The following is a 14834-nucleotide window of genomic DNA, read 5'->3' as shown; positions in this document are numbered from 1 at the left end:
CTTGGAAGCAGAACATGTTTCACTTCCTGTTGAGTGTGTTCCATTTGTAAATTGAGTCCCCCCACTGCTATGGGAAAGCATGCTGAAACCAAAGCATTCTTAAACCAAAGCATGCTTTCTGCTTCCAAGGCAAAGTTTACAAACCAAAACACCTATTTCCGGGTTTGCAGCGTTCTTAAGACTTCCGGACGCCCAGAACGGATTAAGTTCGTAAACCAAGGTACCACTGTATTTATTTAGCAAATGAATGTGACCACACATTTTCATTCTGAGTGGCAGGAGGCTGTTGTGCTTTGAATGCAACTTTTCCTTTTCAGATTTTTTTGTTGGGTATGGTAGACTTCAGGAGATTGCACTGTGGGATTCTTTTTCCACTTTGCTGTTCCTGACTCATTGTGAGTGGATTTAGAAAATGGTTACCCTTGTACTTGTGACAATGATACCCGTGAGCAACTGAGTTGAAGCACCAGAAAATGGGGAGTTTCATTTCCTTCCAGTCAAATCTCCCCCCCCCCCCATTGGCTTCTCTGGGCCCCAGACACAGGCAAGAAACATCATTTGGTTGAGCAAAGCTGAAATCCTAACCCCACTTACCTTGGAGTAAGTGCCATTGAATTAATTGGATTTACTTTTGAGTAGATATAGTGAGGGTTGTGTTGTAAGTTGTTTTACATTAAGAAGTTAAACAGAGTCTTGCTAAGTTTCCCACAGGGGTCAACTAGATACCTCTGGGAAACCCACAAACAGGGTGCGTGTTCCACACCTGAGGTCCTCCAGGTGAGTGAATGAGCAGAGATCCTCAGGTACAGCTATGTGTGCACTCTACAGTTCTGCATAAGAATCTTTGGGTCAAAGCAAACATTATTAAATATCATTTTAGAATGACAGTTTCCCCTTTCCCCCATCATAATCATTGCTGCTGTTTTGTTTAGCATCATTTTCACTCCCTCACCTGCTGCAGGAGCCCCACATGTCCATGTACTCTTTGCAGGGATCCTTTTTTTAATCAAAGTATTAATTAGACCTGGAACCAGAGATCTGACTGGCTATTTCAAATCAATGTACTATTACTTCTCCTTTCTGCCTGTTCTCTCTCCTAGTTTTTTAGCAGGCTTCTCAACCTGGCTTCCTTATTCCTCAGGAGATCCCCATTTAAGCCTGAGCTGCCTTGATTTCTGTTTCAGAAGTTGGGTGCCAGCCCCACTCTCTGCCAAGCGGTAGGAAGATTCCAGGGGTTCACCCAGGGTCTATGGTCCTTTGGAGAATTGAAGAGGCTGTGGAGTTGTAACTATAAAAGCTATGGTTTATTCACCTATTTACACCTTCCGTCTGCATGGAGAGAGTCCAGACCTTACAGCTTGGTCATTTTAAGAGGAGCTTGTCCCCTACAGCAGTGCAGCATTAGACTCCAATGCACCTCTCCCAGCCAGCCTGCCTAGGATCTCTCTTTTCATTCTCCCCACCTTCTTCTTCCCAGCACTCCTTGCTTTCAAGACTCTCTTTTCCTGACACTTTACAGGCAGTTACTCTGGCAACCTTCCATCTGCCCAGGCCAAAGATTCCTCTCAGGTGGGCCATCAACACCTTTTGCTATCCCAGGTGACGCTTTGGCTGGGAAAGGAAACTTAGCTTGTATTTTTCCACCGGCCTGCAATCTTCCCTTCAATACTCCAGCTAATCAAAACCCTACCATTTATTTCTAGGGTTTAGCCCCCTGCCCCCACTCCCGCAAATGCCTTCTCAGGCCCCTGCCTCCTTCTTTCGTCAGCGAAACTTCTTTTCTTTCCCTGGGTCCTGAACTGCCTCTCTGAAAGATAAAGAGGCTCAGCGAATCACTGCCATAGCTTTTCTGCCATCATCAAATACATTTCAATAGAGACTGTTCATTTCATTTGTAAAAATACTGTTTCTACATACCCTTCTGACTGATTGTTTTGTTTTGTTTTGAATTGTCCAGAGCACACAGACTTACATGATTACAATAAAAAAGAAGACGTACACAATTCACCTGCAGCAACAGTAAGTGACTCCCTATTCTTAACCCTTTGGCTTATGGAAAGGCTGTAGCATGTGCTGTGCATGGAGAAGGTCCCAAGTTCAGTCTCCAGTGTCTCTAGGCAGAGACCCCCGTCTGAAACCCTGGAGAGCCATGGCTTGGCTTAGTGTGACATGTGAGCCAGGCCACTTACTAATCTGCACCTGATTTTGATTTCAGTAGTCCATAATGGCTAGCTCCAGAAGGTGATCAGATTGGGCCTTTTCTAGTCCACTACCACCTCAGTCTTATTTTGCTCAGAACTGTCCAGAAGGTCATAGGCAGTATGAGAATTCTCAATTTACGCACCATGCCTGCGCTAGACAAAAGCACCCCATAAAAGATTTATTTGTTCATTTCTTAGGAAGCATCTTACCCAAACTATTCAGCAGCAAGCTCCTGGAATGGCTTACAAGGGGTTAAAGAAGCCCAATAGTAGTAGTAGAAGTAGTAGTAACACAATAAAAAAATGGCAACACTTACATAACAATGCAACTTCCAAAGAAATCAGCATGATAGAAAAAATTCCAGCAATAATTAAAAATGAATGAATCTAAAAGGCCTGTGGCACTAAAAGGAAAAGAGAGATGACATGCGAGCTTGTCGGGGCTGGCGGGGGAAGCCCCGGTTCCCCCCCGCCCCAAAGAGCACCTCAGGGAGCAGTGGACATTCTGCGCGCAACCTGCCCGCTGCTCCCAGAGCTTGTCAGGGCTGATGGGGGAAGCCCGGGTCTCCCCTCCCCCCAGCCCCAGGGACCACACATTCGCTCCATAAGACGCACAGACATTTCCCCTTAGTTTTTAAGAGGAAAAAAGTACGTCTTATGGAGCAAAAAATACGGTACAATATTATCAATAAAGAAATAATGCTCAGAGTACATTGCTTATTAATTGCCAAGTACATCAGACACCCTGTCGCAGTGATGGCCAAACTCAGCCCTCCAGCTGTTTTGGGACTACAAGGATCAAGGAGACAGGAAAAGCAAACCACTGCAAAGGGAGACAACATTGTGGTGAAAACAACCTTCCCTACATTCCCTGACACTGTGTGATCATAGAATCATAGAACCATATAGTTGGAAGGGACCCCAAGGGTCATCTAGTCCAACCCCCTGCAATGCAGGGATCTCATCTAAAGCATCCATGACAGAGGGCCATTCACCCTCTGCTTAGAAACCCCCAATGAGAGAGTGCCCACAACCTCTCAAGGGGATCTGGGCCTCACTTATGGGAAGCACTGCAGTAAAGATCTCTGCCTCCATCATTGTGATAGGCAGTTTGCTACTAGTATTTATGAATGCTGTACCTCTTCACTTAGCACTGCCAGCAAATTTCAGAAGCATCCCCTCTTTCTTTTCCTTAGCTTGCTAGCTGACAAAGACAAAGTACAGCATCCTAGGGGATCTTCATTAGTTACCTCTTCAACCCAACCCTATGAGACTTTCCCCAGAGGGCAGTCATTCATTTTGCAATGCCAACATAAATATCACTTTGTTGTTTTCTTCACAGAACATTTTTGCCCAATGACTTTTTGGTTTATACATACAACCAAGGAGGCTTTGTCCACCCCAATTCCCCACATATTCAGGTAAAGGTTCTTAATTGTGTTTGGATGTCATTTCAGACATTGCTTGATTGATTTTAAGTGTTTGTACACCACTTGTCAGATATACAAAAGCAGTGTACAAAATTTTGAGGCAATACAATATTGTTATGGGTGTGTGGGGTACCATGACTCTCCTAAATTCCTGCATGCCAGATTCTGCCCCCCCCCCCCGCAAAAAAGCAGTGTAAAATACAGGCTAACCCTAATTTTTCCTGATGGAGAATTCCCTGGCAGAGAAGTCAGAAAGAGTGATAAGCAGCAAAGCAGAGGCTATGCCAGCTGCAAAGGGGGGGGGGGGGTAGTTAGCAAAAACAATGCCAGAGTTGGGTAGAAGAAATTTCAGAATTTCCTTGGGCCTAAAGTAAGCAAACAGAAAGAAAGTGTTGGTTTTGCAAACTTGAAGGCGGCGGGGAGTGGGGCAGGGGGTGGGAGATGCCAAAGCATGAAGTGAGCGTGGGGGAAAATCCTCTCCAGTCTGGAAGCGGCAAGAAGAAGGCAGATATGCAGAGTTATGGCTGAGGTCTCTTTAAAATCTGACACCCAAGAGATCCTCTTGGGGTGTAATGCTGGGATTCCCACCCATCTAGAATCAGATTGTATGTATGTGTAAATAAACCATATATCATAAAGACACCCCATTCTCCACTGTGCCTCATTCCCAAAAGGAAAGTGTGCCTGCAACCCCTGGAATATCACACTGCTCATGGAGATTGGGGTGGCGTGCAACAATACAGATTTAACTTCACTACAGAAGAAGATTGTGGGGAAAGGGCATTTTGAGATCAGATAAACCCTTCAGTCTGAACATTGCAAAAAAGCCTGGGGGAAAGTAAAAAAATAAAATGCATATGACATTTGTAAGAGGTGATGGGGAAGCTTCTCTGGTGAGCAATTTCCAAAGGAGGGGTTTCACAGCAGAACACCCCACACCCCCCAGTTACCTCCCACACCTTGCCTCAAATAGCCCAGGGACTCACAGAAAAGTCTCAAAAGAAGTTCTCAACAGTCAGGTATGTTCATGCAGGAAGAGGCAGCCCTTGAAGTAACTTGGTTCCAAGCTACTTATTAGTAAAAATAAAATAAAATATTATTATTTATTTAAATAAATGTATGAACCAAATAATCATAACAAACCCTCCTAAGTGGTATGCATAAGATCTTGTTCTTCCTCAAAATGATTGCATGGTGGGTCGCAACAAAATTTATTTTTTTATTTTTTTATTATATTATTATATTATTATATTATATTATATTATATTATTATTATTAATTTCTATACTACTTTATAGTTTTAAGAAAAATCTCAAAGTGGTTTAAAGGTACCCCCCCCCCCGCCCGTTCGGGCCAGTCGTGACCGACTCTAGGGTTGCATGCTCATCTCGCTCAAGAGGCCGGGAGCCGGCGCTGTCTGAAGACACTTCCGGGTCACGTGGCCAGCGTGACGAAGCTGCATCTGGCAAGCCAGCACCAGCGCAGCACACGGAAACACCATTTACCTTCCCGCTATAAAGCGGTCCCTATTTATCTACTTGCACTTAAGGGTGCTTTTGAACTGCTAGGTGGGCAGGAGCTGGGACTGAATGACGGGAGCTCACCCCGCCTTAGGGATTCGAACCGCCGACCATACAATCAGCAAGTCCTAGGCACTGAGGTTTTACCCACAGCGCCACCCGCGTCCCAAAGTGGTTTACAGCATATTAAATCAATAAAACATAAATAAAACAATCTGAAGAAAGTCAAATATAGAGTATAAATACAGTCAAAGCAACATGACAGAAAACTAAAATGTTATCTTAAAGATTTCAAAATAAAACATTACAAAGGAGGTCAACTACAGAATACATACAGTGGTGCCTCGCACGACGAAATTAATTCGTTCCGCAAGTTTTGTCGTCTTGCGATTTTTTTGTCTTGCGAAGCACGGTGTCGGAAAAGTTTTGGAAAAGCTTCAAAAATCACCAAAGTCTTCAAAAACCTCAAAAAAGCCACCACACCGCGTGCTATGAGTTGCTCCTCGAAGTCAAGTCGCAACTGTATTAACGGTGTTAAGAAAAAGGAAACAAACTTGCAAGACGTTTCCGTCTTGCGAAGCAAGCCCATAGGGAAAATCGTCTTGCGAAGCAGCTCAAAAAACAAAAAAACCCTTTCGTCTTGCGAGTTTTCCGTCTTGCGAGGTACCACTGTATTTAACAAAGTAGGGCTGGGTGAGTGTGGGCCCTGCCCCCTAGGCCAGGTAGAAAGGGCTTTGTAGGGAGCGGCCTTCACAATCACAGCCAGGCAATGTTCCTCCAGCCTCATGAGGAGCCTCATGTTAAGCAGCACAAAATAGTCATAGAAATATTAAAGCATCTAAAATTCATAATTCAGTTTTGTATATAACATCACGATGTCTGCCCTGGTCCTGAAAGCTAACCATTGCTGGTGCTCAGGAGCAAAAGTGTTCCACAACCAGGGGCAGGGAGGTGGGGTTTCCATTGAGAAAGCCTCATTAAAAGTTTTGGTAGCTCAGCTGCATATGGCAATGGTACCACCAAAAGGACCTGCCAGGCAGATCTCAGATCCTGGGCGGGATGGTACAAGGAGAGGTTCTCCATCAGGTAACTTGGCTTGAGGCTTAATGTGTCAAAACAAGCACCTTGAATTAGGTCTGAAAACTTATGGAGAGCTAGGAAGCTATGCTGGTGAAAAGCGTTCTTCTGTATGTCCAGGCCCAGTTAGTAACATAGTTGCTCTGTTATGTATTTGCTTCACTTTTTGGATCATCTTCCAAAGCAGACCCACATACCATGCACTGGAATGGGTCCTAAGGGGGCCATCCAGAGTTCTGGAGTACATTTTCAGCAATATACTGATGGCACACAGCTCTGCTTCTCCTTTACATCTGCAGATGAGGCAGTGGAAGTGTTGGGCTGTTGTCTTGCCTGAGTAATGGACTGGATGAGGGCCAACAAACCGAAGCTCAATCCAGATAGGACGGAGGCACCTTTAGTGGGTGGTTCCCTAGAGCAGATGGCTGGGAAGTTGTCTGCTCTCGATGGGGTTTCACTTGCTCTGAAGGAGTTGGGGGTGCTTCTAGATCATTGCTGCCACTTAAGGCTCAAGTGGCCTCGGTTGCATTGAGTGCCCAGCTGCGCCCCTATCTGGAAAGGCATAGCCTAACTTCTGCAAACTATGCTCTGGTAACCTTTATCTTAGATTATTGCAACCCATTATATGTGGGGTTGCTTCTGAAGACGATTCAGAATCTTCACTTGGTGCAGAATTCAGCAGGTAAAGGTAAAGTAAAGGTGGTGCTGTGGTCTAAATCACTGAGCCTCATGGGTTTGCTGATCGGAAGTTTGGCAGTTCAAATCCCCACAACAGGGTGAACTCCCACTGTTCTGACACAGCTCCTGGCAACCTAGCAGTTCGAAAGCACACCAGTGCAAGTAGATACATACAGTAGGTACCATTGTGGCAGGAAAATAAATGGCATTTCTGTGCGCTCTGGCTTCTGTCGTGGTGTTTCCATTGTGCCAGTAGCAGTTTAGTCTGCAGACAAATGCCAGCTCCATCAGCCTGAAGCAAGATGAGCGGCACACCCCATAGTCGCCATCCAAGGTCCTTTGCCTTTACCTAGAGGGCAGCAACATGAGAATGGCTGGGGTAGCTCCCTGCTTATGGAATGCTCTCCCAGAGGGGCTCACCTGGCAGCTTTGTTACATATCTTTAGCTGCCAGGCAAGAACATATTCCTCTCCTCCCAGGCCTTTGGCTGATTAAACAATCTATGGCCTTTTTAATAATAATAATAATAATAATAATAATAATAATAATAATAATAATAATAAATTTTATTTATATCCCGCCCTCCCTAGCCGAAGCCGGGCTCAGGGCGGCTAACAACAATCAAATAATCAAACAGTCAAATAATCACACATTCTAAAAATATTTCATTATAAAAATTAATTAAAATCAAATTGGGTGGGTGGTGATTATTGTTTTTGTTTGTTACTATCTATTGTGTGTTACTATCTATTGTTACTATACCATCTATTTTTGTGTTTTTACATTGACAACTGCCCTGTGATCCTCAGATGAATGGGAGTGTACACATGTTATAGATAATAATAATTCACATGAACAGCACAAATAACTTCGAAAGCTCTCTCTTTCTAAGACAAGCTGTCACTGGCACATTGACATGAACGGATGGAAGATGGTTAGAAGCACAATTCGGGGGGGACTGAAACTGTGGGGCAGGAGGGTGAGGGTTAAAAACTGCATGTAAGGCTAGTTAATAGAGAATTTCAATTGTGTAAATGCTGCATCAATTGCTTTTTTCTAATTTAAAAAAATAACTTTAGGGCGAATGCTTCTACCAAGGATACATACAAGGGTTCCCAAACTCTGTTGCAATACTCAGCACCTGTTATGGGCTCAGGTAAGAGATTTCAACAGCCTAAATCAATTATCTGTCTCTGGCATAATCCAGGCACCCGATGTTTCACAAAAGTACATGCAGTATATGTCCTGTCTCTCCCATCCCCATCATTGTGCTTCACATTCCTGACTTTGTTGAGTGGAAGTTCACAGCAGCCCAAGATATTTACTCTTCTCTGAGCAGTGGAAAGTTCCCAGGTGTGGGGCCTACCCAGTTTTGGTCTCCTTTAGAAGGAAATCACTGTAGATTTACTTGGTTTTGTAATATTTGAGCTTATTTACAAACATGCAGGCTGAGCATAAGCATAAGTGGAGGCCCTGCTTAAGCATTCCAGCAGACAGCCAAATACCCCTGTCCCTGTATGAGGTATCCAGAGGAGATGGCCAGCACCCTAAGATACTGTGCGCCCAAACACAGAACTAGCAAACTCCAGTGATTGGCAGTCCTTATGCCAGCCATTTGCTTCTCTATAATGTCTTCTTGGAATGATTTAGGGCTTATCCACACTTATCTTTCCTCTGCTCTTTCCTGACACAGCTCACAATTTAAAGCTCTGTGTCTGAGCACCTGTTTTTAGCTTTGGAGCATTCCCTGTGAAAACACACTCTTTAAAGCTCGACTGGAGCAAATGTCAGTCAGTGGAAAACCCAAATGGATGTTTGCACTGATTCATCTTTAACAAGTGTCCCCCCCCCCCCCGGGCAAATGCTTGGGGTGGGCGGGACCCTGCCTGAAAGAGTGGGACCAAAGATAAGTGTGGCTAAGCCCTTAGTTTTCAAAGGAAGAGCATCATCAAAGGGCAGCCAAGGGGAAAGGGTGGAGCAGGATGTGTTCAAGGGACTGAGAGTGTTCAAGGTGAGACAAAAGATGGGCAGGATTTTACTGGGACATGAGCACCGAGAAGTGGAGGTGAGGTGCAAGATAAGGGATGGGAGTTTGTTTGGGAGCGATCAGAAAGCCACTGTGTGTGAGGTGGGGTATCATGTGCTCAGAGCATAAAGGGAGTAATGAAAAACATTCATAGCATCCCACAGCGGGTTTGAGGTTAATTAAGCTCACTTTTCCTGTACAGTGGTACCTCGGGTTAAGTACTTAATTCGTTCCAGAGGTCCATTCTTAACCTGAAACTGTTCTTAACCTGAAGCACCACTTTAGCTAATGGGGCTTCCAGCTGCTGCTGCCTCCGGAGCATGATTTCTGTTCTCATCCTAAAGCAAAGTTCTTAACCTGAGGTACTATTTCTGGGTTAGGGGAGTCTAACCTGAAGCTTATGTAACCTGAAGCATATGTAACCCGAGGTACCACTGTAGTCTCCTTGAACCTTGGCTAGTACTCTCTATTTTTTCCAGAGGGCTGTTGCAGCTTGAGAATGTCAGCTATGGAATTGAGCATTTGAAATCCTCAGCTAATTTTGAACACCTGATTTATCAGATAAACAACAAAAACCTCCAGAGTCCACTTAGGAGAGAAGATTTGCCATCTACAGAAAGACAACTGGGGAGTGAGGGCATGCCTTATAAGCTGCTCTCAGATACTGTGGTAAGTGCTAAGAGGTTTCTTTCATTCTTAAACTGGCCTTTAGGAGTAATTACCATCAATAATCATTTTTTATTTGGAGTCCTCCCTGAGAACTCAGATTAGTAGGCTTACAATACAGATGCAAAGCACAGCTTTTGAAGCGATTTTTTTCAGTGGGGCAGCTTGATGCAGGCTTGGTTCTAGTAATCTGCTGCTAACGTTAAGCCATTTTGCATTATAAAAGCTCCGGGACCAAAATACAAAAATGATTACTAAATGTGATTTATTTTGTCTTTCCTCAGCCACTGTCAGATGTCACTAAAGTACACAGATACATAGAAATATATATCGTTTTGGATAAGGATTTGGTAAGTTACTGACCACCTGAAACACATCTTCTTAAACTGCAAGGGCAATTCATTGAACCAGCATAGTGTTGTGCATGTGGGAATGTTCAGGGAGGCAAGAGAGGATATATTGTTTAATGATATCCTTCCTAACTTGTGTTAGCAAGTTCTATATCTAAGCAGAGTTTCAACATTCCCTTTTCAAACGCACAACTTGTTGCAGGCTAGTTTTAGCCTCTAAATACATAGGATTCCTGGTAAGATCCCTTCTTTCTTTCTTTTTTCCAAAAAAAAATTATTCATTTTATAACACAAATAAACAGCACAAACAGAAAAAACAAACAAACAATACAAACAAATTCTTGTCTTATCCTTATTTTTTCTAAACATTGTTAGGTGAGCTTCCCCAAGTCCTTCCTATCTGATTTGCATTTTACCTCATCTTTAGCAGTTTATATATATCATAATTTTTAACCATTTTTAAAAATCGCACTTACTTTTAGCATAAAAATCTTCACATTTTATCCCTTACATATAATACTATTTTAAAATACACTATCTTCTACTTCTACCCTACAGCCTATATCCACTTCCAAAGCTATTCTAATTTAAATATCAACATTTTTTTTCAAATATTCTTTAAACTTCTTCCAATCTTCTTCCGCCATCTCTTCTCTCTGGTCCCGGAGTCTCCCAGTCAGTTCAGCAAGTTCCATATAGTCCATCATCTTCATCTGCCATTCTTCAATAGTTGGTAAATCTTGTTTCTTCCAGTTCTTCGCTAGTAATATTCTCGCAGCTGTTGTGGCATACAGAAAAAAAGGAGCATACTTTCGGGGGATTTTACCCCCCACTATACCAAGTAAAAAGGCTTCTGGTTTCTTAATAAATGTGTTTTTAAACACTATTTTCAGTTCATTATAAATCGTTTCCCATAAGTCTTTTTACCCTGGGGCACGTCCAACACATGTGGTAAAAGGTTCCTTCTTTTTCCCTTGCATTTCCAGCATTTATTATCATGAGTATGATACATTTTTGCTAACTTCACTGGTGTTAAGTACAATATATACATCATTTTCATCAAATTTTCTTTTAATACACTACATTCTGTAAATTGGATTCCTTTTTTCCACAATTTCTCCCAGTTCACCATCATAATATTGTGCCCCACATCCCTAGCCCATTCAATCATTACAGATTTCACTTGTTCATCTTTCGTATGCTATTCCAGCAATAAATTATACATCTTGGATAAGTTTTTTTATTTTTGTATCTAATAATTCCATTTTCAGTTTGGATTTCTCTGTTTGAAAACCAATTTTCTTATCCACTTTAAATGCTTCATTTATCTGGATGTACTGGAACTAATCATCTAATTTATCTTTCAACTGATCATAAGATTTCAATGTAAATTGGTCCCCTACTTCCATCAAAATATCATTATACTTCAACCATGTGGCTTTCATATTCAACCTTTTATGGGTCTTAGCTTCCAATGGTGATATCCATCTGGTGTTTTCCTTTCTAACAAATCCTTATATCTTATCCAAACATTGTACAAAGATTTTCTAATTCTATGATTTTTAAATCCTTTGTGAGCTTTTATCTTATCATACCATAAATATGCATGCCAACCAAATACATTATCAAAACCTTCCAAATCTAGAACATCTGTATCTTCCAACAAAAACCGTTCTTTCAACCAGCAAAAGGATGCTGCTTCAAAGTAAATACTTAAATCTGGCAGGGAGAAACCCCCTCTCTCTTTCACATCTGTTAATAATTTAAACTTAATTCTGGGGGTTTTCCCCCTGCCAGATAAATTTAGATAATTCCTTTTGCCATTCCTTAAAACAATTCAAGTTGTCAACTTGAAACAAAAATAACACCTTAGGCAATACATTCATCTTTACCGCTGAAATTCGGCCCAACAAAGATAATTTCAACCTTGTCCAGATATCCAAATCTCTTTTGATATCCTTCCATAACTTTTCATAATTGTCTTTATACAAATTCAAATTTTTGCAATCATATTTACACCCAGATACGTCACCTTTTTCGCAAACTTCAGCCCTGTGGTTTCCTCTAAATTAAGTTTTTCATGTATCGTTGTCCCCCCCCCCCCAAGACTTTGGCTTTATTCTTATTCAATTTGAAACCTGCAACTTGTCTGAACTCTTGAATTATCTTCAGTGCTTTGATTGCACTGGTCTCAAGGTCCTGTAAAGTCAATACCAAAGGCTTTTAACTTATATTGTTTAGTTCCCACTACTATGCCTTTAACTTCCTCATCCTTCCTTATCATGTTCAACAGCACCTCTAGGACAGAAATAAAAAGCAGGGGGGAAAGTGGGCACCCTTGCCTGGTTCCCTTTTCAATCCTAATTTCTTCTGAGACCACATTGTTAATTATAATTTTTGCTTTCTGCTCAAAGTAAATTGCATTAATACCATTTTAAAAGTTTTGACCAACCCCCATATTACATAAGTTCTGCTTCATAAAGCTCCAAGAAACATTATCAAAGGCTTTCTCTGAATCAATAAACATTAACATTGCTTTAGTTTTCATTTTTACCTCTAATCTTTCCAACACATCCACTATGTTCCTAATATTATCTTTCATATGCCTCTCAGGTAGGAAGTCTGATTGATCTTTATGTATGTGCTTATTCAAAACCTTCTTCAATCTTGTAGCCAAAATATATGCAAATATTTTATACTCCACATTCAAAAAAGAAATTGGTCAGTAGTTCTTTACTTGAGCTCTATTTGTGTCCGGTTTGGGTATCAGAGTGATGAATGCCTCTTTCCAGGACTCGGGTGCTTTGTCCCCCTATAATATCTTGTTACAAACATCCATCAATGGTTGTATCAGCCAATCCTTAAATATTTTATAATATTTGGATGTTAAGCCATCAGGTCCTGGTGCTTTGCCTATTTGCATTTGGGCAATTGCCCCTTCAACTTCTTGTCTTGTAATCAGTTCATTTAGTAGGTTCTTTTTATCCGCTGGAATTTTCTGCAATCTATTTTTGTCCAGAAGCTGTTCCATTTTTTCCTTTTCTTCTTTTTCTTTTTTGTAAGGCTGTTTATAGTACTTTTGAAAGCATTTTCGAATCTCTACTGGGTTCTCAATATTCTTTCCATCCTCCATAATATTAATTATTGTACTCTTCTTCAGTCTCTTTTTCAATTGCCAAGCCAATAATTTTCCGCATTTATTTGCCGATTCAAAAGTCTTTTGTTTCATCAATTTAATTTTCCATTCAATTTCTTGATTTACTATTTGTGAATACTGAGATTGTAACACCTTAATCTCCTTTTGAATTTGTTGATTTTTTGGATTACATCTCATTTTTTTCTCTTTCTCCTTTAATTGAGACAGAATTTTTTCCTTTTGCTCATTCTGTGCTTTCTTCCTGATAGAATTCTGCTGAATCAGGAAACTTTGCATTACTGCTTTACTTGCATCCCATACGACCCTTGCTTCAATTCCAAAATTCAACTCAAAATAGTCCTTTAGGGTCTTCTGAGCTTTATTTACAATCAACAGTGTGCCAGTGTGGTGTAGTGGTTAAGAGTGGTAGTCTCCTAATCTGGGGAACCGGGTTCGCGTCTCCACTCCTCCACATGCAGCTGCTGGGTGACCTTGGGCCAGTCACACTTCCTTGAAGTCTCTCAGCCTCACTCACCTCACAGAGTGTTTGTTGTGGGGGAGGAAGGGAAAGGAGAATGTTAGCCGCTTTAAGTCTCCTTAAAGGGAGTGAAAGGCGGGAATATCAAATCCAAACTCTTCTTCTTCTTCAAATCATTTTTCATTCATCCGCCATCTAAAAGAACTCTCTAGAGACAATTTTAACTTTGTCAGCACAGCATTATGATAGGACAAATGATTGGACAAATCTCAGATTTAGTCACTCTTGGAGTCAAGTCTTTAGTTAGCTATATGTAATCCAGGCAGCTACATGATAGATTTGCATCTGAAAAAATCTTTCTCCATTTTTGGATTCCTCAATCTCCAAATGTCCATCAGGTCAAAATTGTCCACCATCTCAAAAAATGTCTTTGGTAGCCTCCCATCATTAGTAAGTTTTTGCCTTTGGGTTCTATCCATCATTGTTGTTCAAATCCCCCATCAAGATAATTTTGTAATCCAGTAATCCGTAAGGGTGGCCTACAAATTTTTAAAGAATTCCGATTTGCCCTCATTTGGTGTATAGATTCCAAGCATCAAGAGTTTTTGGCCTTGTACTGTCAATTCCACTACAACATATCTTCCAACTTCATCCTTAAAGATCATTTTGGGACTCAATTTCTCTTTAACATAAATCACAACACCTCTTTTTTTAACCTTATCCGAAGAGATAAATTCCTGGCCTAATTTTGCAGAACGTTCCTGTGGGTTCTTATTACATGAGTTTCTTGTAAACATATCACATCTAAATTCTGTTTTATCGGCACATGTTGAATTTTATTTCTTTTAGGCCGTGAATTAAGTCCGTTCACATTCCAAGATAAAATTCTTAATGCCATATTATCTCAGTCCAAATCTGGAGGTCTGACTCCTGCCCCAAGTCCTGATCCTGATCCCAGACCTGCACCTGTAGCTGATCCAACTCCTGCTCCTGTGTCAAATCCAAAACCACTAGCGTTCTTTTCTCTTTTCTTCAATTGACCTGATTCGAAGTTTCCTTTGCTGGTATTTAAATGAAAGGCCTTGTGGAAATTCCCATCGAAAGAAGATATTGTTTCTTCTCAATGCACTTGTAAGATCCAAATAGTTATTTCTTTTTGCCAAGAAAAAATTTGGGATTTCTTTAAATAAAACAATTGAATGTTGTTGTACTTCAAAATTCTTCTTGTAATGCAATCCCAAAATTTTATCACTTTGATCCTTTGTTTGAAAG

General features: G+C 41.2%; 1 protein-coding gene across 11 annotated transcripts in view; it reads left to right on the top strand.

The window, feature by feature from the left end:
- ADAM9 (ADAM metallopeptidase domain 9) overlaps positions 1–14834 on the top strand; it is a 197428-nt gene that overhangs the window by 114074 nt on the left and 68520 nt on the right. For 8 of the 11 annotated variants that reach the window (XM_077919271.1, XM_077919273.1, XM_077919269.1 and 5 more), the window contains 5 exons: positions 1958–2019; positions 3544–3622; positions 7986–8062; positions 9412–9601; positions 9883–9948. In XM_077919271.1, the coding sequence (XP_077775397.1) occupies positions 1958–2019; positions 3544–3622; positions 7986–8062; positions 9412–9601; positions 9883–9948 (474 nt within the window). Of the gene's footprint in view, positions 1–1957; positions 2020–3543; positions 3623–7985; positions 8063–9411; positions 9602–9882; positions 9949–14834 lie in introns of those variants that run through there. The other 3 variants (XR_013390808.1, XR_013390807.1, XM_077919275.1) reach the window with 2 other exon arrangements.

This window comes from Podarcis muralis, chromosome 15 (genome assembly GCF_964188315.1).
Source record: "Podarcis muralis chromosome 15, rPodMur119.hap1.1, whole genome shotgun sequence".
Classification (NCBI taxonomy): Eukaryota; Metazoa; Chordata; class Lepidosauria; order Squamata; family Lacertidae; genus Podarcis; species Podarcis muralis.
This window is presented reverse-complemented; position numbering and strand designations above follow the sequence as displayed.